Raw genomic sequence first — 27,095 nt, 5'->3', positions numbered from 1 at the left:
AAGATGGACTCTTACCAAAAGATCAACAATCCTGCGGACATCTCTGTTATTGTCATCTATTTTTTGGTAGTCCTGGCAGTGGGACTATGGGTAGGTTTGGATTTTATTTTATTTTATTTTTTATTTCTGCTTAATGATTCAGTAAATTAAAATGTGTAGTTATATAAAGAGCTTGGTGTTTAACTGAGATAGCTAACAGGTAGCTGGTGGGGAAAATTTACTGGAGAAGGGAGGGTGGCTTGGGGAGGTGATCATTCAGGTGGGTGAATGGAGCTAGTGGGGAAGGTGGAGGATTGATTGGGGTCTGTGTGGGAAAGGAGAGCTGATGAATGAAGACCAGGTCCTCCCAAACCCCTACTGGAAAGCAGGCTAGAAGCAAATAGATGGAGTTCGGCAATGGAGAACAGGGGACTGCAGTGGGAATTGGTGGTGTGAGGTGATGCAGTAGGGAACGGTGAGCAGCGGGAGCTGTGGGGAGAAGAATGGAGGTGGAGCTGAGGAGCGGGAAGGGCAGTCTGTGCTGATGACCCTGATGTAACTGTAAGGCTGGGACGGTGCCTGCATGGTGAACTGGGGACTGCAGACCGCTCCCAGTGGAGGAGTAAAATGGGTCAAGATTGTAGGTGCCATCTGAGTGCAGTATTTTGACGGCTTTTTTGCCAGCGTGGCCCTTACTGCAGGGAGCAGTGCCATGGAAACTACGAGGAAGGGGCAGTTTCAGGGGTGGCAAGTGATGGCAAGGATTTTCTGTTTGTAAGCTAAGCACACCTGCCGCCTGCCCCCATCCAGGCAATGCAGAATATGCAAGGGAAAACTCGGCGCCTAATCCTAAAACAAAGCACAGTGCAGATACTATCCTACTGGCTTAACCGCAGCGCTGAAGTGTTTGAAGATAATAGGCCAATACAGTGATTTATAAAAGTGCAAACAGTGGAATGTCACTAAATTTAGAAGCTGCTGCTCTTTCTGAGGAGCACCCTTTCCCCTTGGGGCAAGCTCTCCTGGCCATCTGATGAAGCACCTGACCACTGACAAGCTGAGACAGACATGAGAGGAGACATCCTATGCTTTCCAGAAGCAACCCATGAGTCCTTCTCACAGGACAGAGAAGTCAGCTGCAAAACAAACTTTCCTTTCTAGCAGCCTGGCAATGTTTTGAGAAGCACCACACTTTTCGGGTGCATGTGCTTGTTCAGCACTTTGGGGATGCAAAATGGCCACAGCCATGGTAGTTTGTGCTAAAAGCATAGCAAAAATCTGAAGCTTCAGGATGCTGGAAGACCTTGGTAGCTTGTGGGAGGGAACTGTGTCTTTGCCACAGAAATCTGGCTATTGTTTGTATTTGAGCATTGTGTTAAAGTTCTGCGTCAGAAAAGGGCTGATCGGTGGCGTGTCAGACAAGGGTGTTCTGGCAATTCCTGGAACTGCTTCTCTCCAGCAACAATATCCTCTTTTATGAGAGAAATACTTATTCAGTTGTGTGTAGTGAAAAAATAAATCTATTGTATTTACTTCCCTTCTTCTATATCTGAATAAAAAAATTGGCTAATTCTCAAGTCATCCCCCTTTATTTGCCTATCCAAAGCCTATTGGAGGAGACAATGGGAATCCAATGTTTGGATCGGGGTCATTAACAAAAATTGGAGGAAGCTTCTCTCTAATGCCCATCCCCAACAGATACAAAATGAGTGTGTGAAAAGGAAATTTTTATTGGCTTCTTTGTTTGAACTGCAGAGAGGATCAGCTGTATTGCTGATATCACAAGAAGAAAACAGATCTTTGTAGAGATCTGCTGGGGCTGCATAATATCAAATAAAAAAGCTGCATACGCTCGTTTTTCACTTGCATGAACTTGCAACTTACAAATCAGTTTTTGTGGGTCTGAAATCAAAGGGTTTGCTCATCTGATGAAGTGTTTACCTGAGTTTGAATTTATTCACTGAGCTCCTGGTTGGATGATCAATTTTTTTGTTTCATTTAATTTTATTTTAATGTTTTGGTTTTACTGTAATGAAAGCTGAAGCAATGAAGCTTGAATGGTTAACTTAGAGATAGATACAGGAATCATTGTTCAACGGTGTTCTTTTTTTCATCATCGGCTGGTTCTTCATACCAATTGTGTCGATGTCTTCCAGTTTATCCCACAAAATATGCACGTTTTACTCCTCCATCCTAGCTGTTTATCATTAGTCTTTGTATAACTTGCCTGTTAGACTTGAAAATATGATTCAATCATTCTTTCTTTTTCTTTCCAGGCTATGTACTCAACCAACCGAGGAACAGTAGGTGGATTCTTCCTGGCTGGACGGAGCATGGTGTGGTGGCCGGTGAGTGTTATCCATTCTGGGTGTATATAAAATAGATGTATGCGCATGTATGTGCAGCCACTTGCATATAAATATGCCTAGTCCCTAAATATTAAGTATCTCTACAGTACTGTCAAGCCTGTGACGACTATGTAGTGTAGACCCATCCAGCCCAACTTTAAACTCTCTCCCTAAGCACAGTGATATAGTGCTAACTGCACTACAAAAGTCATCTGATAAGTAGGGAAAAGTGTTGGGGAAGTTGTCTCTGCTGAGCCCTGAGCTGCTCTGATTGCAAGGCTAACTTGTGTGAGCCTGGGTGCGTTGGTGATGGCGGTGTAGACAAATCCAGTGCTTTGCAATTCAGCCCACCTAAAAACTTTTTAATGTCTTGAATTTATTACGTTCACTGCACTCAAAGTAGCTGGCTCATTGTGAGATTATCACAGAGAAGAATTAATTTACTGAAATTATTCCTGATGTTGCTTTTTTGCTTTCACTTTTGGCAGAAAGTTCTGGTCTGTACAAAGATGAAATCCTGGAAAGATTATGATAAGTTATTGATAAAATATAAATTTAAATGTAAATGATTAAATTTAAAGATTATCTGTGATTTACATTGAGTTTGTCTTCTGTGAAGCTGTAGTCTCTTCAAAGATGGAGAAACCGAGTCACAGACAGTAAGCAACATGTTCACAGCCATCCAGCAGGCCTCTGGCAGAACTGCTAYTAGAAACATTCATCTGTTTCTTCTAGACCATAGAGAGTCTGTTCAGTGTGACTTCCTGGAAAAGCAGAAAACTTAGACAAATCTGCATTTTCTGTGTCACCAGTGTGGCACTTTTAAAGCCATTTTTCCATGTGCTTGGATGGAAATTCTGAATATTCCTGACATTGCAGTCAGTTCCCCAAAATGTTTTTGCACTTCAGCAAGATTTTTGATTGAAAATGCCACCCATATGGATTCAGTTACAGGATCAGGGGAGAGAGAAAAAGAATTGAGTAAATATTTGTTCTCTGAAAATTTACAGATTTTCTCAAAGTAGGTTGCAGAAATGCCTGCATCTATTTCAGTTTTCTTGTGCTTCAGGGAGCTGCTGTCTGCCTTTAGAAGGGATCAAGGTTGCCATTTTAATGGCATAAAAAGATTAAAAGGCTAAAAGCAGTGGAAGGTGTCCTTATTTGGTAGAGCAGGTCTAAGAAAATTCAGGTTCCACAGGAAGCTTGAGGAAAGAGAAATTTCCAAAGTATTTTAAGGCAAATTCCATAATTCTAGAATAAAAAACACATTACTTCGTTTAACTGTCAGTGTAACCAGTGGGCTGCTTTTAACCTTGTGCGATTCTATGCACCTGTCAAGGGTGAAAATGAACTGCTACTCTTTTGTGCGGGTGTACATGCAGATGAACGAGGCAAGGCCAGGAAGGCTCACTATAAAAACCCTCCTGTCCCTAGCGATTCCCTGGAGACCCAGGGAATGTTATCTAACACCCAGTTCTCCGGCAACACAAAACCAACAACTGCAGCAAGCTCCCCTCCTCCCGAGAGAGGAGAGAAGGGATGAGCTACGGTGCAGCGGTTGCCTCTGGGATCATCTCGCCTCCTGCCCCAACTGTGGGAGCTCCGCAGGGGTGAAGCGCTGGGCATTCRTGCCGCCCTGAGGGCAGCCCTTCAGTCCTCCCTTTGGAATGCCAGGAACGTCTTTCTGGACCATAAAAACAAAACCTTCTTGTTGTGATTCCTGGTATCGCCTAAGATAAACAAATGGCAAACACTCAAATCACAATGTAAATACCAAGTCAGAGTTTGCCTGGGATAAAAAGAGATTTCAACACCTATTCCCACTGTTAAGCAGGTAGATAGGACATCCATCCATCCCCGTGCAAACTGGGCTGGAATGACTAGGAAGCCAATGAAAGTATAGAAAGTTCGGTCAAAGATGTCATCTCAGTTCTGCCACAGCTGATGTTACGTGTATGTTTTCACTACTTTTGTGCTTCGACTTAGCCAGGTGGGACTGTAACCTGGGAATTAGCTCTGTGGGAAGTAGCTCTGGAAAACCCAGATATATTTCCACAGTCTGTAGATGAGAGACAGGGTGGGGGAAGTTGTTTTGTAAGTGGGCTCTTATGTATCATGTGTATGTGATTTCAGGGTAATGACTCTTGCCACTTAATTGGTTGCTTTCTGGAACAGAGAGAAAGGGAAAAACACTTCCAGAAACTTGTTACAAACTGAATTGGCTTATACYGATTGTATTTTTCAGTGGTCGTGGCATGTTCTGCGCTCTACAAAGCAGCCACAGGCAGCTTTGCTGCTCCCAAATGGAAAGAGGCTTGTTAGTGATATATTTGGGATCTCTTACTGACAAATCCAGGAAGGGATTCTGCTCACTTAAATGATGTAATAGCTGTGGTTTAGTAGACTGGAGGAGACAGGCAGTCAAGGACTCAACGTTAGTCCTGCTTTTGATAATTTTGCATGTGAAAATGTTTGTCAGTCACTTTGCCTGAGTGTGCTTCAATTTCTCATTGAAATTTCTCAGGAGCAATTTGGTTACGCTGGTCCGAATCCGTCCAGCTTTGGCTCAGACAGGTGGCTCCAGCAGTGGCCGTGAAGGTTGCTCAGTATTTTGCAGAGTCCAGTGCACTACAGGTCTTTGGCTGTTCTGGGTGGGCCACTTCTGTGTTGTTTTGCTGGAATCACTGCTGTTGTGCAACGGATGAGTTGACTCAGTAGCTCTAATGGTTAGTTAAAGATCAAGATATATAATTACATTCTCACTGATTACTGGAACTTTAAATTTGCCATGAGTTAATGGCGAGAAATTGTGTCCCTTCCACAGGCTTTTTACAAAAATTGAGGAAAGAGTTCAAGAAACTGCTTCCAGTCTCTTGGGCTTTGAGGGAAATGTCTTCAGGAAAGACATGTATGGCTCTCTAAATACTCAGAACCAACTGGCCTTTTTGCAAAAAAATAGAAGTTCAGGAGCACTGCCAGCTTTATAACATGGGCCTTGCAAACTGAATTTTAACTTCTTGTATTAGATGGAGGAGTTAAGTTCAGCCAAATACTTTCTACTATTTTATGAAATTAAATATCTGTTACAGGAAAACAGTCACATTCAATAGTAGCCAATCTCTCAGGATTAACAAGGCTTCATGAACAATATTAAAAACTTCAGTTTTGAGACTTTTCTGCTTTTGAATTTGGTTCTGCAGGTTCTGTAGCTCTGCAGACATAACTGTCTGCACAAGGTTATGATAGTTACTCTTTTTACTGCTCCCCAGGCACAATTGCTAGTGGAGCAGAAAAGTATCTGTTGGGCATCTGAAGTTCAGCTGTAGCTAGAAGGATTTCCTGAATAGTAAGTAATGGTAATACCCTTCAGTCTGGGTAAAGCCACATGCTACAGGGAACAGATGCGAATTAAAGAAAAGCATGAGCACCGTAAAGGAGTAGTCCTCAAAMAGGGGAATGCGGAATTTGCCCAGGGAAGAGTGGTATGAGCAGCAGCTCCTGCAGGTGATCCACAGGAGAAGGGACACCACAGAGCAAGGCTAGGGGTGGCACACGGCTGCGAGGGAGCCTCTACGCTGCCCTCTGTGGAGGGGCTCCATGCGGACGCCTCTCTGACACGGGAAGGTCTAAAGCCGTGGAAAGGCTCAAGCCACAGAGCCTGCAAACTTGCTGCAGTGACCACTGATTTACAAAGTGCATCGTATACGATTTGGAACAGCGAGTGCCAGGATGTCTGCGCATCCCAAGTTCATGAAAAGAGCAAGGTGAATCGATTAATGAATAACACGGGAAAAACACAGTGCTCGTCATCTGTCCGCAGTGCGATGGTACTTTCCTGAACAGAGAACGCCTGTTAAAACCTGACCTCTTAAAGGATTTTCAAGGAGTTAATGTTCCACGTTTGTCTCGGGCTGGTTCAGCTTTTTGCCCTCTCGCCAGATTTTGCTCCTTTCAGCCAACCTTCATCGTCTTGTTTCCTCCTAGACCTGGTTTGTAAAATCAAGTCACTTAACGTGTTCGCTGAGAACAGTTAACAATTCTTGAAAATGGTTTCCCCCTGTCGTCCCCTGGTTTCAGCCCGTCCTCGCTGAGGTACGGCCGCRCACCTGGAAGAGCTCCCACAGAGACCTGCCCTCCCGCGGGGCTCCCGAGGGAAAGCAGCAGGCCGAGCACACGCACCCGGGCCRCGGCGCCTCCTCCCGCGCACGCCCTGCCTTCACCCGGCGCGGGGGAAAAGCCCATCCTGCCGCCCAGATCGCAGAGAAGTAATCGCTGCTTCTGGGAGCGCTGCGGCCCTTGATGCCGGCCTGGTGGGGAGGGAGCAGTGTTAATGTTTATCTGCAGTCTTTGGAGAAACCACATTCTTTAGGTCATGCGTTGGTGACCTGCAGCACCTACCAATGGCAAATTAGGCAATTTCAGTAATCGGCTTTTTCATTATAAAAATACTGCAACAGTCAGTTCTTCAGCAAGACGTTTTGGGCCCACAGCACCTCTGCCCTCTGCCCTCTTCCTTTAAACTGCCGTGGCACGCTGGCAACCTCTTCCCTCTCTGGCCTCAGCAGCCAGCAGGGCACGAGTACAATTGCTAAACGCTCCTCTTGCTTTAACTGTGCTGCGGTTTTCAGAATAGTATATATTTTTCCAGTTCTGAAGCTGAGTTCTACCCCTCCCTGTATACATAACGACAGAAAACATTTTTTAAATTGCATCCATTATTACTATGTGTTGTGCTTACACTTACTGCACTGGCTCTACCCTAATTCAGAAAAGAAAATTTAGAAACTGAAGGGGATAGATATGTGCGTTCACACTGTTTTGTCCTTGTGCTAGCCCCAGACATCTTGGTGATTTTGCATTGGTTTGGTCTGGTTTTGTATTTTTCTTAAAATACAGATGTGCTTTGGGTGAAGCTGGGAACACGGTAGTGTCGGAGAACGCTACGATGTCCCGGGTTGTGTTTTCAGGCAGGGAGCCAACGCTTTCTATAGCTGCCAGTTCTCAGAGTTTGTCATTAGCTGCTTTTATTACTTGAATCTGCTTACAGTACATTTTAAGCTTTTGAAGTGGGAGGGGGAACACATTAGATAAAATCAGAGATTAATGTGGTTAATCCTTGCTGGTGATTGCATTTCTAATAACTTAGATTTAAGTTTAATTATTCATCTCTGGGAAAACCCTGGACGACATTACTGATGCCCAGTATTAATGGTCTTTGTTTCTTCACAGTCATTATGGGGAAAACACGGCTGATGTCACAAGGAGGGCAGAAGCAAAAGTTTTTGTTAACACCAGTGAACTTTCTGGCTTGTTCACTAATGCTACAACACTTATCATTCCTGTAGAAACATCTGTGATATGACAAACAGGTTACATTTCTGTAGGGCACAACTGACTTCTAGAAACGCGTGTAGAAATCCAGACCTGAGTGAACTCAGAGAGAGAAATTCCCTGTCACAGCGAGAGAACTGTTTGTCTGCACAAAGACTGGGAGAAATCAGGAGATCAGACTAAGAAAAGGAGGAAAAAGTAAGCTTGGAAAAGAAATCAGAGAGTCCTCTGCTGAGCTGTTTTTGTACAGCATAGCTTGCATACAGAATGGGGGAGAAAACCCTATCTTGTCGTTAGAGATGGGGTTTGTGAGCAGAGGAGTGTAGGTGCCGTTCCTGACTGTGGGATGGCTCTGTAGAGTAAGTCTGATCTTCAGAGGTGCATTTCTGTGGTGATTGCCTCTTCCCCTGAGCCTCAGACGAGCATCCCTGTGCTCCCAGAATTGCCTTTATTTTTACTGCTACACCAAGGAACTCAGTGCAGTGGTTGCAGACCTGGGAATTTGTAGCTATTCCCTTTGCATACATTTTAGGACCCTAAACATCTCCTAGTGACTGCAGACAAGGAATACCTCTCCCTTTTGTAAGGCAGCTGTAAACATTTCCTAGCTGCCTACCCTTAATGAGTGCGTAAGGAGAGCATGCCAGATGCAGGCTCCTGGATTTAAACTTCTAAATAAGCTTTTAAAGACATTTTGGGTTCTTTCAACATGAGGGGTCTACATTAAACAAAAGCATTATAAACTGGTCAGCAGAGCTTCTTTCACCTACGTTCTGTAGGTTTTTCTTTTCTTTTTAATTCAGTTTCCTTTTTTTTTTTTTTCCTTTGTCACTCTCAGGGCATATGGAACAAATAGGAGTGAATAAAGAGCAGTTCACTCATTTCTCGGAACCACTTCAGCTCACATGTTCTGCTTACAATATCCATGCCAACCTCTTTTCCTCGCTCAAGTTCTCACCCTGCCTACTTCAGTTTCTGACCCTGTAGATTACGGTTTGGCATTTCTGCTGCCTTTAATGCTTTCATTTCTCTTCATCTTTTCCCATTGTCCGAGTTATTTGATGAAGAATTAGATCTTTTGGGGACAATTTCCCTTTTGTGAACCTCTCCTGCCTGTCTGTAATCCAGCATAAACCTTTTTTTTCGGGGGGGGGGGAGGGGAGGGTGTCTTTCTCTGATCAGCAGTTGCTCTGTTCTCCCCGCTGCTCCGTGTGCAGGATCAGTGCAAGATTTGAGGGTCTTAGAAATGTCCACATTCCTTAAATGCAAGTCCTTGATTAGCTGTTGTTTGTATCTTCTGGAAACACACTTTTCAGCTTCCAGAATTTAATTCAGTTATTTTAATACTTTTTGACCAGAAGGGAACCAAGGACAAAGTTTGTACATCTCTTACTGATGATACACTTAGTCCTACAGTCTGTGGAACCTTAATAGAAACTGGGGAGTGCCAGTATGACAAACGGGTATGCATGGATCATTTCTCCTGTGAGCAAGGCAGGTCAGTCATCTCCCCTAATCACTTGGATGCCACCCAAATGCCAGTTGGTCAGGTTTTCCAAATATCTGAAAATCTACATTGGTGCCCCAACCTGTTTGCCTCAAGTGGAGGGAGATCTTCTATGCAATGTCCTATTCATTCCTCACTGTTGTCAAGACGATGGCTGGAGTCTCAGGTTTGAGAGGGGAAAATAAGAGGGAATCTTGAAAGTGGTCAAGGCGATTATGGTTGTCAGTCATTCTGATCATCTTCTCCTGGTAGATAGGCATGAGTCCTCAATACCAAACAAATACCTAAAATCTAAATTTCTTGTCCTTTCTGTTTCCAGATTGGTGCTTCTCTGTTTGCTAGTAACATTGGAAGTGGACATTTTGTGGGCCTAGCAGGAACAGGAGCAGCTGGAGGAATTGCCACCGGAGGATTTGAGTGGAATGTAAGTGGCATGCTTTTGAGTGAACATATTGTGACATCAGGATTATCTGCAGAGGTTAATCAAGATAACATTGTCTAAAAATTTAGGGCTGTCAAAGTCTGTGCTTGGCAACGCCTGCTTCTGTATAGACCGGTAATGGTAATTGCCAATGGCCTCTGTTATTTTGCTCATTTTCTTCCTTATTCTTTGTCACTGGGTGAAGATGACCCATTTCTATTGAATAAAATTTTTTTAGAGAACATTTAAACCAAAGAAATTGGTGGATTCTCTTTGTATGTGCCTTTTGATTACTTTGCAGGTACTTACAAAGAGCACTTTCAGACTGCAGGATGTCTGGAGGAAGGCACCAGTTTTGTAGTCCATAGTATTTTTGATGGCAGTTTGCTGCACAGGAATTGTTAAAGAGGCTTTGATTTCCTGACAAACTGTAAGAAATTTGGCACTTTCTTCACACCGACCAGCATTCCAAAACCACTTTCTCCTTCCCGTGATTCTTAGGGGGTATATGTTCTGCCTATGGTTGCAATATAGGATAGAGATATCCAAGCTGGCTTTAAATGAACTACTTGTGGTGCCAGGAGCAGTCTTAACTGCAGCAGTGCAATGATTCGTGTGAGCTAATTCAGCCCATTTCCTTGTATTCTCAGCCTCTGTGAGTGTGGATAGGGCTGCCTCTGTGCTGCTTACTCTACCTTCATGGAAGGGATTATGCCATGACACCAAGGACTTTAAGAGTGTACATAAGTTGATACTTCCCTTGGGTTTAATTCTGTGCAGTGAAAGAAGCGTACCTTCCTGAGGGAATGGCTTTTTTCCTTAAACAAGTAGACAGTTGCTTCAAATAGTCAACTACTCAACTACTCATGTTATAACCACTTAAGGGGAAGGATAAAGGCAAAGAGAAAACTCTGTGAGACCTGCACAGTTACTCTGTCATCTCTCACTATTTTCTTACACTAATGCTGTAACAAATCTGATTCCCCTTCTCTTTGCACCACAACAAAACACAACAAACATTGCTTGGAGCTTCATGGCATTCAAAGCTCTAGGACCCAGATCCTGCTCCACACACGCTCCTCTCTAATGCTGCATCACCTGGGAGATTCTCCATGGACTGATATCAGTGCACAGCGTACAATAAAGGTTGTTTAGGAAAAAGCAATGATGCATGTGTGTGTTTGAGCAGATACGCTACACAGACAGTTCATTAAATACTTACAACAGAGTGGAATTGATATACAGGTTAATACACGTGGTGGAAATACTGCTTTAGACTCTATAATCTGATTCTCCTCTTGAAAGAAATATTGTGTGACTATTATGGTGGTTGTGTATCAGTATTATTCCGCTGGGATTATTTCTAATTTATATTAGTATGACAGTAGAAGTTGACCCAATATTTCCTGTCCATCTTGTGTTTTTGGTCTAGGGACAGAATTTAAAAGATATAATTAAAACACAGAATTAGTTTTATATTGTCTGTTTAAATATGTACAGCTCTGTATGAGACAACATTTGCTAGCCATTTAAGTCGGAACGTGGTGACACTGCAATACAGTAGAATCTATAGTGCACAAAATACATGTAATACAAAATACATTCCAAAATGGTAATGTGGTAAATATGAAATGCTTTACAAAATACATGTGGTACATCCTATACAGTATATGGTGTTGTAACATACTGTGTCTTGTAAAATGTCAGGACATTGCACAAAAACCCACTGCAGAAGGCATTTAAGGAGGTATCAGAATTTCTACTCTCCCCAATACCTAAGTTAGCAGAGATCACAACATATAATTGCAGCATACCTGATTCGGGAGAGGGAGCAGATCCTGCACTGGCGGCTCTGGGATCAAGGAGCTAACAAATAGGTCTCAGGTAGCTGCCTTCAGCTTCCTTAGTATTTCCCAGAAACAGCAGTCTTCTGGGCCCATCTCATTTTAACCACGGTGCTCCCTGAGCCTGCTCCGAGGAGGGCTGGGGTGGTCTGATGCTGCTGGTGGAGCTGTGCCTTGATGACAGAGGGAAATCCTGAGAGCAGGAATCAGCAGTTTTGTTATAAAGTGTATTATCACATGTGCTACCCTGGGACACCCAGCATGAAATCCAGGCTCTGTGATACCTAACAAACACTTTGGCCAGGATTTCAGTCCCGGATTTTCATCTGTGAAATGAAGGGCAGAGCAGGGGGGGCACCACTGCAGTAGCCAGGTTTGCATGGTTTGAGTGGTCTCTAGCTGCTCTCAGGTCTGAGAAATGGTCTTAGGGAGTGCTGTCTGGAGAGAGGAGGCTAATTCAGCTACGATTTTCTTGGCTGCAGGCTCTGATATTTGTGGTTGTCCTAGGATGGCTGTTTGTACCCATCTACATCAAAGCTGGGGTAAGTAGAAACACAATGTTATGATTTTCTATTCTGCCTGTTTTAATCTCTCTCACCTCTTGTTTGTGGATCAGGTCTTGAATAGTGCAAAGCCATTATCAAGGACGAGAGATCTGGGCATGTTAGGAACTGTACAATATTGTATCCGTATGTATTTGAACAGTGAGGGCTCTCGGTTCTGAGACCTGAGCTGAGGAGTGTTTGGTGCTCTCTCCTTGTTCTCCTTTGACTCCTGGAGCTGTTGTTCCTCGCAACTGCATCTCCAGCTGCCCTCCCCTTGCCCTCCAGCCTTACAGTATCTGAGCAGCAAAGAACTTCCTCTAACTTGCTTTGTGTGGTTTCCCGTTGTCTGAATCCTTATCGCCTCTCCCTCTGCAGGTGGTGACAATGCCAGAGTATCTGAAGAAGCGTTTTGGTGGCAAACGAATTCAGATTTACCTGTCAATCCTTTCTCTGTTACTGTATGTTTTCACGAAGATCTCAGTAAGTTAAGCTTTTTCAAGCATTTCTTCCATCCTACACTGATCTAAAGAAAAGAAGCTCTCATTTATGTTATGTTTTACATATATGGCTCAATTGTTTCTAATTTGGAGCTCTTGACTGAATTAAGGGTGGTAAAAATATGATTTGGGGTTTTCTTTCTTCCAGTGAGAAACATTGTGTATCCAGATCTGTTCTACAGCCCTAAGAGCTTTTTTCCTTTCTAAATTGCCCCAAGGAAGTCTTTCTCTAGGTGCTTATTGTGTTTTCTTTTTCTTTTTTTCTTTTTTTTAACGTTTACTTCTACTTATACTTTCCTCTAAAACAAGTTAGAATGGAGGGAACCTTGTACTGTGTTGCATCCTGTTGGCTTCAKGGTCTGTGATACAGGTGGAAGAAAAGTTCACAACTTGTCGGTTTGCACCCTTTTCTCTGCTTTAATCCCCCGAGAAACAAYGGTTCCTGCTTATTTAACCGCATGGTCTCAAACCTTTTTGGCATTGTTCTGGGCACACAACATCCCGCTCCAGCCCTCTGGCCCTGTCTCCTGCTAAGGGGAGTGAGCAAAGCTTCSTGGTTTCAGAGGGCAGAGAGGGCTCTTGGGTTTTCAAGGAGCAGGAATTTTTGTTCCTAAACTTCATCTTTATCCCTTTTTAGTATCATCCTTTGAACATGCCAACAGTAATATTAATGGAGAAAAGAACGAAAGGACTATGGAGAAAAGAGAATAATAGAAYAGGGGTTAGAAAATAAGGGAGTGGGGAAATGCAAGGGAAGGAATTAATAGCAGTTGAGGTGAAATGAGGGAAGAGGAGAGATTGTTTCAGTGGATAAGTGGTTCCTATAAAGTTTAAGGTACTATGAAGTTAATGTTTATTAAGTAAGTGGATGTTGCTGTGAGGTAGTGAAGGGACCTGGTACTTTCCATACATTTTAAAACTACCGAGATCTGAAGAAGTCCACAGTTCAGGCATACCTCAATCTGTTGTTTTTCAGAAGTTGCCATGGCAGATTACTCTTTGCCCTCTGAATGGGAGCTGAGTGATAATAGTGCAATTTAAGCTAAAAGGATTGGCCTTTTGCTCTCATTCTCACATCTTCATGATAACTGAGCCTTACAAAGGTTATAAATTAAACAAGCTGGGACTGTGGGGCTGGGCCCGGAATTGGATTTGCATAGGTTTTGAGAGGATCAGTGACTTTTGCTGTTTTGCTTAATCACTCTAGCAGCTCAGAAACGCATCCAATCAAATAATGACTCACAGTCCTGTTCTGCAATATGTGTTTTTAATTAGCCCATCAAGGTGTTGTTCAGGTTCTGAATTTATTATATTTTATTTCCAGCCTGTATCATGGTCATGGGGTGGCGTTTTTCAGTGGGGTGTCTTCCAGGCAAGACAGGATCTCCGTTTAAGCTTGTAATGTGGTCACGAGGCTGAAGCCTGCTCTTGTAGTCCTGTCTTACCACGGAGCAAAGCAGCAGCCAAGAGATCTGCACAGCAGCAGATTCCCCACTCTACCATTGGCTCATCCCGGCTTCCCATGAACCCCGTTATTCCAGATGTGTGYGCGGGGTGGCCACAGGACCTGGTCTCTCTGCCATGCACTGTCTGATGCACAGGTTCCTCCCGCCATTTCTCCCGTTTCCCTCACCTGCCCAGAACAGCGCTGATGGTGCCTGCCACATGTACAAACGTGCCTCTGATTTCTGTAGTAAAAAGGCATATCTTCCGCATCGTTGCCTTATGCCACTATATTCAGTGGGGCAGAATTTGCCCGTGTCTGATTTACATGCCATATTTTATTCAGAATATACAGAACAGTCAAATTCCTTGGAGGCTTCAGGTACTGTCAGAGGAAATCACAGTAGGTTTTTCCGTACCCTGCTACGCAGCACTGTGCAGAGATGCCTAAATTGTCTCCAGATGAACCAGCTCCAGAAGTGGAAAGGGAAGGACTGTCCTGTCCCAGACCATAGCTCGCTTCCCTGTGCTGTGTAGACGTAGGCATGCTATGTGGAGCTCACATAGACCTCTCTTCTCAGAGGCACTTTGTATCTCCAGAAATACCCACGTATYGACAATCTATGACATAGCTTGGAGATTTGCATTTTACTTCCTTGACAGCTGCATTTGCAGAAACTCCCTTGTCATCTCCTGGGCTTAGTGAAGAATTATGACAAAAGGAAGGCTTTCTGCCCTGCCCTTGGCAGGCAGTCACACCTATCAATTTGACTGGCGGTGATACTGCCACTTATTTTTGTAGAGGAGTAGTATCTTGTTTCCAGGGTAGTTATTTTGTATGATGCTTCCTTGCTCTATTATAATATAATGTAATGCTCTTGATAATGTAATTATTAGGGTGCTTTCCAATGAACAATATATTATGCAAGGTTATGTAACTCCTGACTGTGCCCGTTTTTGGCACAGTCTGATGGTGCCTAGGACCTCGAGATGATCAGATCCCCTTTGCACACCTCTATACATTGTTGTTACCATTTCTCTCTTTTCCTGCATGTTTTCTGTGTATTTTTGTTGCTTTCTTACCTTGTTTTGGGGCTAATCAATCACTTCCCAGACGGAGCCATCCCACAAGGGTCTTTGGGATCAGTACTCACATGATCTTTTAGCCCAGATGATTTCTGTTGCACAGGTGCCTGGACATGTACATGCTACCCAAGCATACCGTACTTTGTGAGCAATGCCCATGATGGTGAGATTTCAGGCGCTTGCTAACAACCAGTGTTGCTGCACCTGGTAGTTACGCCAAAGAAAGTGGTCTAGTGAAAATAAAATCTTGATGATGAGTGATTGACTACATTATGACAAGGGACTTGAATGCTTTTGGAAAAACAGAAATTTAAAACCAGAATTTCTAAATGTATTACAGCCTTTTCTTTAGATTCATTGTGCATAATTTTAGTAGTAAATGTATTGGCACAGATTTACAAGGAGAGGAGGAGGGGAAGAAGGATAATTTTCTTTTAAAACTGCGTGGTGTTGAAGGTTTTCAACATCACGTAAAGAGAATGTGCCATACCCTGACTCCCCCAGTAACGTTGCAGCTGGATCCACCCATGATGCTCGCAGGCTCCAAGTTAGTTATACTGTTCTGCCAGTTGTTCCCGAGTGATGTGCGTGGCTTTGGAGAGATAGCCTGTAATGCAAAGGAAAGATTTACTCCATTCAGAGATAAGATAAGCTTTTAATTGTATCCATAAAAGAGTATTAATGGAGAAACAAGGAAATCTTGGAAGGGAATAATCTAATTGGGAGAAAGGAGCAGCAATTTGGGAGGTAACTCAGCAGTTCCAAGGAGSTGATGTATTGCTCAGGATGCTAAATAATTAACTATATAATTTTCTGTGGGTGTAATTTTAGGACTATTAATATTTATTGCTATGTAGGCTAAACTAAAGCGAAGAGCAGTGAAGGAAAGACCTAGGGCATAAGTTGATCAGTGCTATGAAAAGGGTTTCTTTCCTCCCAGCCAGCCAAACTGCAYGACTGCTTTCTAATATTTCTGCGCTGCCTTATTTCTGCCCGGCCGTGGACACAAACAGCCCTAGTGGCTTTTCGGTAGTCTGAGGCTCTGGAGTCCCACGGCTTGGCCTGTGGGGCTTCTCGCCCCTCCATCGAGCTGCCGCCCGGCAGTCACCCTGYGGTAACTGCCTGTGTGCAGGCGTTACCCCTGGGCACAAGTAATGCTGCCTCTCCWGGTAGATATGCTGTTAGTCAAACGCATGCCAATGTTTCTGACAGGAATTTAAAAACAGTGGTAAAAAAAGATGTTTGCGTTTAATCTCCATTTGTCCTGAACGAGGAAGACCGGCTGTGCCACATGTGTGTAAGCAGTAAAGGAAAAATATGAGACTTTGAGAGTAGCATTAAATGAACAGAACCATAACGTGTCTTGGAGATACACTTACAACTGTATCCAGGATAATTTGGGCTTTACGTATTTTGTTATTAAACTTTCTCTCAGTGTGTAAGCACACAGTGGTGAGGAAATGACTCTCTGGGTCCGGCTTAAATGAGCCATTGAAAAATATCTGGAAATACTCTGAGAAGTGTTGTAGCTCTTGCAGTAAAAGCAATGAGTTTCTGCGTGGCACTGAGAGGAGAGACTGGCCGTTGTAGTAAGACAGCCTCTGTTTGCATTTTGCACATTTATTTTTATTCTTTTGTGCAAAGCTGTAAGGTGGGAGTTGCATATGTCTGTACAGTACCCTCATCCTGAGCATGTGATATACAATCATCATGAACTTAAACATACCCTAATGTGACATTTTTCCTTTTATAGGCAGACATATTCTCTGGAGCTGTATTTATACAGCTGGCTATGGGACTGAATCTTTATTTGGCCATAATTATTCTGCTCGCTATTACTGCTCTTTACACCATCACAGGTGAGTTTGTAGAACAGTCTGATAAATTGGAGAAGTTAGGGGAGCCAGAAAAAAGAAAAGACAGGAGGGAGGTAAGAGCAGAGAAACGAAAACCTGAAAGGGGAGTGATTTATTATGGTCTTTGTCTGAAAGAGAGAGATGGTGAGAAAAGGAAAAAGAGGCATTTGTGCAGGGGCTAACCTATTTGTCTTGACTTTTCTTTGCCATTAGGTGGCCTGGCAGCTGTGATTTACACAGACACCCTACAAACATTTATCATGGTAGTGGGATCCTTTATTCTCATGGGATTTGGTAAGTAAAGGAGATGAATTCAACTGGAATGTCCAACCACAAATCCCCTAGTGCCCACAGAAGGAGATTCTTCAATGTGGAGCCCTCTTAAGTCAACAACCAGCAGATTTCAGTTCATACATCTCTTCGCCATGGAAGAAAACTGTCGTATTGCCAAGCCCTTTAGTCACTGAGATCCTTCCATCTCCAAAGTACAGGGGAATGTGTAAGGTCAAGTGTAGTATCCTATGTGAGAACAGGACTTGTGATGGCTTATGAGGTAAAAGCAGAGTTGTCTGCAGGTGATGACGATAGTCTTGGGAAGTTCAGAGAGTAGCTTGTTTCAAGAAGATTATCATTCAAACGATATTTAGATGCTAGTGCATGAAATTTCTGATTCAAAGTGAAGGGCTGTTGGTCACATGGCATGGCTTTTCCCTCTTCCTAGCTGCTATCTTGTGCTAAAACACCCCAACATTTTAAGTAAGCCCTGTAGCTTGTATGGATGCCATTATATTGCCAGTCAGAGAAGAGAGACGAATTGCATGTTTATGGATAGGATGATATGTGTCCAGAAGACCATATACATTTTAAAACAGAAATCATGCTGTGAAACAGAAGTAATGGGAAGGGGTCATAAGAAAGTAAGAAGTAGTAGTAATAAGAAATTCTGTGATTTTGTAGTGTCCTTTCCTTTTCCTTCTAGCTACTCAGCGCTTGATTTTCCTCTAGCTAAGTCTTTCATTGAAATTAATTATTCCACCATTGTTACAACAGAAATAACTTCAGACTGACCTAATCTGGTAAGACTCTGCCTTTGGTTCTCCCTAGGCTAACGTAGTCTGGAAATACTGTATCTTCCTTTCACTTCTTGGCAAGGCATGCATAAAAGATATCGAGACAGAGGAGCCTAAACCAATCTTTTAGAGCTGCATAGAAACCTAAAAAGATCACTTTGATTGTGTGAATGCTTGTAAAACACTCTATACTGTCTTCTGAAAATGTTGATATATACTGGCTAGACTATTTTACATCCATATTCTGAAATTTTCTCCTTGAGCTCTCTGGCTCTATTAGAGCTTTTTCCAGTATTAAATACTTTATCACTACCTTTACTTTCTATTTTGCAGCATTTTCCAAAGTAGGAGGGTATGAAGCTTTCGTGAACAAGTATATGGCTGCAATTCCATCCAATGTCTCCTATGGAAATATCACAATTGATGCAAAATGCTATACTCCTCGGCAAGATTCCTTTCACATCTTCCGAGATCCCATCAATGGAGATCTGCCATGGCCAGGGCTTGTCTTCGGTATGAGCATCCTTGCTCTGTGGTACTGGTGCACAGATCAGGTAATGTGGAAGCTATATGCCTTGAAAATCTTGAAGATTTGGAAAATCTGTTGTTCATGTAAATATTTTATTCCTTTTTGGCTTTTTAGTCTGTCTGCTTTGAGAACATCTTCTGAAAGAGAGTGCTACCTTTTAAACATAGACTGGATAAAGCATATTTTCCTTTACTTGTTTTAAGTATATCCTTTGATTTTCAAGTAGCTTTTGCTTTTTCTAGCGGTAGGAAAGGTAAATAGGCGCTCTCGCTGTGACCCAGGCTAAATACCACCTTGTGCCTGGAAGCTGGCATGGTGTATGTGTAATGCTGTCCTCAGCAGGAGTCACGCATGCTTGCCATGTCTCATTGACAGGTTATTGTCCAAAGATGTCTCTCTGGCAAGAACATGTCCCATGTGAAGGCCGGCTGTATCATGTGTGGGTACCTGAAGCTCTTGCCTATGTTTCTCATGGTGATGCCTGGAATGATCAGCCGCATTTTGTACACAGGTATGTCCTGGCATGCAAATCTCTGCCAGCCTCTCTCAATTTTCCCCCTCTCTGTCCTTCCCCAAATACCTGTTAGGCTGTCACCTTGTCACCTAGGTTGTACAGGCACATGCATGCGTGAATAGTTCCTGCCTGGTAAGAAGCCAGAGGTCTTTCCCCTTTCCCTGATCCCGGGTTTCTGCTAACGCTGTCACCGTCCATCTCAGGGGGCAGGAATTCACGGTGTCCCTCCCCAGCGGCCTGTTTGCTACAGCCCCGCTCTGGCTAAACGAGTGAGAAATGCTGCCCAGGGGTGACCTTCTGCTGGCAAGGGGGCAAAGAGGGTCCTCAGTTACAGAGAGAGAGACGTGCTGCGCATGGACGCTGCCGAGCGACCTGGGGCCGCGCCGCTCTCCCCCTCCCTGTAACCATCGGTGTGTTTAACAGCAGGCAGAGGAGGGGTGTTCAGCCTGGAGGGGTGTTTGTGCTGGGATCCTCGATTGTTTTTGGACTTGCTCTCCATGTACTGTTCAGTCCTGGTCTGACAAAATAATTCTGATTTTCTTTGACCTGCAGCACTTTTTAGTATCCTTTTAGAGAGGAAAGAGGGGAGGGAGGCTTAGACTCACCCCCTTCCCTGTTAGCAGCCCGCGGGGGATATCGAGCATGTCAATCCAGTGGGTCAGCACAGAGATAAACTTTAGAAACTCGACTAATTTGGGAGCAATGTGTTGATAGTACGACCTTGTGTAACCCTGCCTTGTTATCCTCCCCTCAGATGTGGTGGCTTGTGTTGTGCCTGAAGTCTGTAAGCAGTACTGTGGCACCCCGGTTGGCTGTACAAATATTGCTTATCCCAAGATGGTAGTAGAGCTTATGCCAAACGGTAAGACACTCTGTTTGTTTTTTTGTTTTAGGAAAGATGAGGCTGCCAGACTATAAAAACAGGTGATAGAGGGAGCCCAACTCACAGATTTAGATTCAGAAATTCTTGCTAGAACTAGGGGCCTGAACTGTTGTTTAATGTGATTAATTTAATCTGTAAATTATCACAGCAACTCTGTGCTATTATGACTTATGTATCGGAAAACCTGGGCTCATTCTGGTGCACAGAGGATAGTCTTCACTACATACCGTCAATCAGAGAGGCAGGCTGCATCAGCTGTTGTGGCTGGAGGTGCAAGAGAGCTATACGCTGGCAATGCCGGCTCTCAGTTGGCAAACAGGAGCTGATGAAATGGTAGTTGTGCTCCCTTTCTGGAAAGGTCAAAAGAAACCTGCTTTGCCAGTGATTTATAAAAGACCGTCTCTGTCAGGATTTCTGAGCTGGAGGCACACACCTGCGGTTCTTCTGTTAAACCCCCGAGGTGAGAGGAGAAAATACTGTCCCAGATGCGCATTGTTCCATATAAAGCCTGTTCAATAATAAGGCACCACTCTAGAGAGAACTAAGTATACATGTAAGGAAGAGAAACTTCTGCAGAACACCCAAGAACAGATTATGATTAATATTATACAGACCACCGTACTTCCCTGATATTTAATACTTCCCCATAGTTTCATAATAATACAATAGTACTTGCCTATAGTATGCTGTTGACTACCTCATAGAAAAGTAGATCACCCTGATTTTCAAACAGTAAAAGAAACTTATGCCAAGCAACTGGTTTACAAATATACCACAAGCAAGTGAGCACTGAACTGCAACCAAGAGAAATGAATTTTTTAATTGTTGGGGAAAGTCTGCTTGGTATTATTTTTTTTTTTCTTACAGTGTCTAATCAGGCAGCATTCACAAAAGAAGCATCTAAGTTCTAAAAGCTCAAGAGTTGCCCTATCACTGCTGTAAACACTGTTTTTCCAAAGCTCAGCAGACATCGCTCTGCTTGCATTGCAGGAAAACGTCAGGCAGGCATCAGCACATAAATACGCCAGACATACCCCCGGCTGGCGGGGCTGAAGGGGTCGGAGAAAGCGCTGTGGCTGGTGCCACTTACTGGCCTCTTCCCTGAACGCCCATCCCAGCTCATCTATGGAGTCTCTTTGTATTTCAGGTCTGCGGGGTCTGATGCTGGCAGTCATGTTGGCCTCCCTCATGAGCTCCTTGACTTCCATTTTTAACAGTGCTAGTACTTTGTTCACTATGGACATCTACACCAAGATTCGACCACGAGCACCTGAGAAAGAGCTCATGTTAGCAGGAAGGTGAGTGTTACCAAGTCTTCCTCAGCTGAAGAACCGTAGCAAGCACTAGTGGGTTACAGATGGCCAAACAGCGCCTTGTTAAGTGCCTGGGTGAAAACCTGTGTTTGCAGTGTGCATGCAGTGCAGCAGTGGCCTCCTGTGGCCAGACGTGTTGTCCCACGTGCACGTTCTTTATGGTATTGTATGATCTAAATTGCAAGCCCTGTTTCCAAATTGAGTGATGCATGAAATAGCCAGAGTAATTCTCAACATTTATTTCCTACTGCTACTCAGAGAGAACTATTTTAAATATCTTTGCAGGCTTTACGCTGCACCATACTGCAGCATCAGTATAGTAGCTATTCTTCTAGTTGATCTGTTATTGATTCATCTCTAGACATAACAAACAAAGGAAAAAAGTTATTCCTCCATGTTTTAATTACATGTTTAGCTGTAAGCTGACTGATATTTAACGGACACAATATCCAAGTTGGATTTTGTTTGTTTGTTCAACGGTATCTGGTCGTTATCATTGATTTTGTTGGTTGAAATACAAAATGAACATTAAAATTATTGATTAATTGCTGATTCTTTCATTTCTGAAAGATGCTTATAAGCAAGTGGCTAATTGAATATCTGGCTGTGTTTACAGGGCATTTATGCTAGTTTTAATTGGTGTCAGCATTGCCTGGGTTCCTGTGGTACAGTCAGCTCAAAATGGGCAGCTCTTTGATTACATTCAGTCGATCACTAGCTACCTGGGACCACCAATTGCTGCTGTCTTCCTGCTTGCTATCTACTGCAAACGGGTCAATGAGCAGGTAAGTACAAATTAGGAAACAGGTATGCTGCATGTTCCTTTAGCTATTGGGCAAAAGTTTTTTTGTTCTGGTGTCTTTTATTAGCAACTTCTTCCTGGTTACCCTGTGTTTCCATGTCCCAGGGCCTGAAGTTTCAGAGATGAATTGTTTGAAAATTTTCTGGGCTAGTTTGATAGATAACAATTCACCCTTTCTACCCTCTGTGGGTAAATCTGTGTTGCTAGACTTCCTAGACAGCTCTGAAACTTAGGTTTTCTATAGCTTCATTAGTGGATAATTTATAGGGACCTAATATTTGAAAGTAATCTTTCAGGATAGTGGTCACCAAACTGCTTTAACAAACACATCACCTGTCATGTTAATCTAGACCACTTTGTCAACGGACTTTTAAGCAAAATTGCCGTTGTCATTGTTTCCCATTGCCTGTAAGACCCGATTTGAGATCATTGATTTTGATTCTTAGTGCAGCGAACAAGGAGAAATGCTGTACTTAAGCCTTTGTAAGGAAATCAGAAAGCAAGAGGTCTGCCCTCAACTCTGTTGTGTGCTTTGATGGGACCACCAGCCAGTCATCATAACTGGGGTCTCAGACATGCTGAAAACTCAATACTCAGAATTGCAGTTTCTTTTCTATAATACTGGGAATAATAATGCTTCCTATCTCTCAGATGTGTTCCCAGGAGCATAAGTTCATCAGAGTTTGAGGTGCTCATGTGATATAATTGGAAAGCCTGGAGAGAGAAATAGCTTCTCTGCTTTTGAGTGTGGCTGGAACTTTTTTCTCACTGTTTTCCCTAGGGACCAGTTCAGTGATTATTTGTGTATATATCCAAACAAAACAAAACAGAACAAAAAAGAAGGCATTTTACACACAGAGGACTTTCCATTTCCTGTCCCAATACAGCTAAATTTCACAAACAGGAGTAAATTTTTATGCCATTCACGGCAATCTGTCATTGACTTTACCTGGAATTTTACCTGAGGAAGAATTTAGTAGAATCCTCAGAGTTTTGTGTACACTGCACACTTTGAATTTGGGTACATAGGGGAGACAAGCATCAAAGCTTCAGAGAACTGAGACCTTGCATAAGATAAATTCCCGTATTGTAACTGCTTATGAGATTTATCAATATTTCTTGCTCAGAATCATTCTTCTTTCAGCTAGAAATGGAATTAACCATCTTGTCTTACTTTAAAACCTTTTTGTGACTTTGAGAACAGAATAATTAAAACTGTTTTATTCTCAAAATCAGCATTAAAACCAGAACATTTTTATCAGGATTTATGATTTTGTGCTACCATCATCAGTTATTTGACTTCAGAGAATCACAGAATGGTTGCAACTGGAAGGCATCTCTGGAGTTTGTCCAATTCCCCTGCTCAAAGCAGGGTCAGCTGGAGCAGGTTGCTCAGAGCCGTGTCCAGTTGGGTTTTGAATATCTCCAAGGATGGAGACTCCACAACCTCTCTGGGCAACCTGTTCCAGAGTTAATCACCCTTACAGTAAATAAGTTTTTTCTTACATTTAAACAGAATTTCCTGTATTTCAGTTTGTGCCCAGACACATTTGTGTGTGTCCTCTGTACTTTGGGCTAAATCCACAGCCAAGTGAATGTAACTTCAGTTACTTTTCTTTCTTTTTCCAGCAATGATTTTGGCTTTGTAGGTGTTGTTTGGTAATTATATAACTGTATTGCATAGGTATATCACATAGTAGCCTGATGGTTCAGTCCTATCTCAAGTATCCATAGTATCCTCTACTTGCATGTCTAAAACAATTTATGAATGCATTAGCAGATAACCGAGGTTTAACAATAATCAGCATTACCATTGCTATTCAAAGGCACTGTACAAACTACTAATAAAAGCTGGATGAGTTGCTCTCCTTATTCTTTCTCTGAGCTGCTAGTCGCCACCCCTTTCACTTGTGCTAATACGCTGAGCTGTAAGTACAGTCATTGAAATTATCTGGGTTAAAAACCATAAATAATGTGCAAAAGCCAGTGTAACATGTAATTACCTCCTTGTTTCCTCCAGCAACTGTTCAGAACTCAGGAAGAATTATTTCTGTGCCTGAAATCTCTCATTCTGGTAACTTCTGTCACTTTTCCATAGGGTGCCTTCTGGGGCCTGATCATTGGGCTGCTAATTGGACTCTCTAGAATGATTACAGAGTTTGCCTATGGATCTGGCAGCTGCGTGAGCCCTTCCAACTGCCCATTCATCATCTGTGGGATTCATTACCTTTACTTTGCAATAATTCTCTTTGGGACTTGCCTCATCATCATCCTGGCAGTCTCCCTAATGACTAAGCCCATTCCTGACGTACATGTGAGTATTATTTGCACTCCTGCTCCTCAGGAAAAGGAACTCAATGAAACCATTGGTGTTCAGCGCTATTACTCCTGGCATTTCAGCTATAAAAATCATATAGTTCCTCTAAGAAAGCAAAGGAAATAGTCCTCGCTTAGCTGTCACAAGTCTTCAGTGATTCCTAATAATCCTAGTTATTCCTAATTCCTAATAATAATCTTAGATGTTGATTTAACAGACATTTGGGATGCTATGGTCATATAGTTTGTTCATGTGCTGGCCAGACTTGCTTGTCTCTGTGTATTAAGACTGTAGTGTTATAAACTTGTTTTGTTTCATGGCAGCTTTACCGCTTGTGCTGGACTTTGCGAAACAGCAAAGAGGAACGTATTGATCTTGATGCAGACGAGCAGGAGAAACCTGATGACAAAGATGTGGAATCAGGTGACTGCTAAATAACTTCTGTTGTAATATCTATAGATGCTATCAATATATTGAGAATCTTTATTTCATTCCTGAAGGAACAGTAACATGCTTGGTATTCAAAGAAAAAAACCCCAAAGTAACAAAACTTCAAGCCTCACAAGTTTAAGGGGCTAGTAGGGGGCCTTCTACCAATCTCAATCAAGCTTAGCATAGATCAGAAGTGAAGCCGATTTGAAGGGAAAAATTTCATTCTCACTACATTTTCGTGTAGTGAGGGGGCAGTTCTGGGACTAAAACAGTGGAGAAGCTGTAGGTCAGGGTGATGTGTGTTGGCAGAACTGTGCGCGACTCTTGCACTTGGAATGATACAATGAGAATTCACTTGGGAATGGTGTGTAGCAGCCAGGATTGAAACAGCAAAGATGTAGTGCTGGGCAGCATGAAAGTGAATTGCCAGGCCTCCATCTGGGCAGGAACACCTGCTCTCTTTGCCACGCTTCTGGCTCTGCTGCCAAGTTCATTTTCATAAGTATCCTCACACTCATCTATTTGTATTTTGATTAAAAGTATTAAAGTATTGAAAAATGGAGATAACGGGTTAAGCTTTGCAGTGTGGCCTGCTTCTCAAACACCAGATCAAGTCTCCAGGCTGCAAAAGGCCCTCCTGCAACATATAATAAATCACTCTTTTTCCAGGTGAGCTGTGAAATCACATTATTCACCTGATTCTTCTACTTGTACTAAACTGTTCCCATGTAGCTAAGACCATAAATCAGAGCTGCTATAATAAATATAGGCTTGTCCTCAGCCACTGAGATCTTTTAACACGTGTGGTGGTCCGTGTTTACATTTCATGACCAGTGTGTTATTCCTTCCAGTTACAGAGGAAAATGAAAAAGAGCCAGGATGCTTAAAGAAAGCTTACAACTGGTTCTGTGGCTTAGATCAGCAGAAAGGACACAAACTGAGCAAAGAGGAGGAGGAAGCAATGAAGAAGAAACTGACTGACACTTCAGAAGTGCCACTTTGGAGAAATGTCGTGAATATCAATGGCATCATCCTATTGACTGTGGCTGTATTTTGCCATGCCTTTTTTGCATAAACCTCTGATTACAATTCTAAAATTGTACTGTATTGTTCAGCAGAAACAATGACTTGTAAATTTACAGAGTTAGATACACTTTATTTTCATTGTTTAAGTTTGTAAAAATTGGAATGATTCATTCATTGGTTTTGTGATCATAATTTCAACAGTCTAAAGAGCAGGGCTACTGGGATTTCAAGAGAGAGGATTTCTGTTTAGACTTTGAATCAGTCCAGTATCAGTCCTGGTTCAGAATTTCCATCCAATATTCTCTCTTCTCATGATACATTTCATATCTGAGGTGCAGATGAAGGCTGCATGAGCCATCTGAATCTTAAAGGGTTGATGATACTAGTTTGATTTTTCACTCCTTTTCTGAACTTTCAGATTTCTTTTTCCTTACAATAATTCAATAACAACAAAAAAAATTAACTCAGGGACTGTTCTATGGATTCAAGATAAACAATCACTTTTGTTCCCTCCAAGCACAGGATACCTTAAGTAAAAGTGTATATATTTGTGTATTTGACACTATGTCTATTTTTATGTTATCACTTTTCCCCCTACTGTCACTTTTTCTGACATATTTCATTGTGTTGTGTTTCTCAGTATTCAGTGGAACACGAAACATCAGAATTTACTGGGTTTTGAAATTAGGCAAAAAGGATCTCAATAATCCTAAAAAGAATTCTGCTTATGATAGATTCTCTGTTTAAGGTGAACTTCAAAAGGTGCTCCTCTCTGTGTGTTTTAATGTGTATCTATACTTGAATGTGAAGGTTTATTTATACAAAATACATTATATACATACATACAGTACATTGTGTATTTATATATATATATGAAATATATATATACATGTATGTATATATGTGTGTGAATATATATGTGTGTGTGTGTATGTATGTATTTGTGGAGTCATTTCCAGCTTGGTGTGCCAAAATTAATCTCTACCCACAGTTACTAGGACCTGGTTTTTGTGGGGATGGTGCAGATTATTATTTAATTGCCTCTTTCTGTGGACTGTACTCTGTAACAATCCATGCACATGGTTAAAAGTTCAAAGCAGCGGAAGGCTGGGTTTGCATTTTTCTTTCAAGCACATTTAAGGACTTTACACTGTTGTTCTGCAAAACTACAAATCTTTCTTCTGAAGGCTGCATTGAGAAGTATAATTCATGCTGTATGCTGGTTAAGTATGACAGCACGAGTTGACAGTTCATGAAGGAGAATAGGCACAGCTGTGGGATATCAGCTAAACTAGTCTGATTGTCTTGGCTTGATTAGGATATTTGAAACCAACTGAAGACACAGGAAAAGA

General features: G+C 42.4%; 1 protein-coding gene across 2 annotated transcripts; it reads left to right on the top strand.

The window, feature by feature from the left end:
* SLC5A1 (solute carrier family 5 member 1) lies at positions 1–25,792 on the top strand. Of its 2 annotated transcripts, none has more exons than XM_026075110.1 (15): positions 1–90; positions 2,256–2,327; positions 9,485–9,589; positions 11,913–11,972; positions 12,351–12,455; positions 16,755–16,860; positions 17,071–17,151; positions 18,261–18,481; positions 18,832–18,967; positions 19,725–19,832; positions 21,001–21,151; positions 21,783–21,951; positions 24,067–24,282; positions 24,609–24,708; positions 25,575–25,792. In XM_026075110.1, the coding sequence occupies exons 1-15, from the start codon at positions 4–6 to the stop codon at positions 25,790–25,792; spliced, it is 1,935 nt and encodes a 644-aa protein (XP_025930895.1). In that variant the 5' UTR covers positions 1–3. The 2 variants fall into 2 exon arrangements, with proteins under 2 accessions (XP_025930895.1, XP_025930894.1); XM_026075109.1 differs by having other exon boundaries at positions 4–90; positions 25,569–25,792.
* The last annotated feature ends 1,303 nt before the right edge of the window (positions 25,793–27,095 follow it).

This window comes from Apteryx rowi, unplaced genomic scaffold, assembly GCF_003343035.1.
Source record: "Apteryx rowi isolate R43461 unplaced genomic scaffold, aptRow1 scaffold_40, whole genome shotgun sequence".
Lineage (NCBI taxonomy): Eukaryota > Metazoa > Chordata > Aves > Apterygiformes > Apterygidae > Apteryx > Apteryx rowi.
The sequence above is the reverse complement of the archived record's forward strand: the minus strand, read 5'-3'. Positions and strand labels throughout refer to the sequence as shown.

Bases quoted from the DNA above. Each gene is read 5' to 3' on its own strand.
- SLC5A1 (XM_026075109.1), top strand. From the start codon at position 4: ATGGACTCTTACCAAAAGATCAACAATCCTGCGGACATCTCTGTTATT. The intron at 16,861-17,070 runs GTGAGTTTGTAG...CTTTGCCATTAG, and splicing joins TGCTCTTTACACCATCACAG to GTGGCCTGGCAGCTGTGATT. The intron at 19,833-21,000 runs GTAAGACACTCT...TTTGTATTTCAG, and splicing joins AGTAGAGCTTATGCCAAACG to GTCTGCGGGGTCTGATGCTG.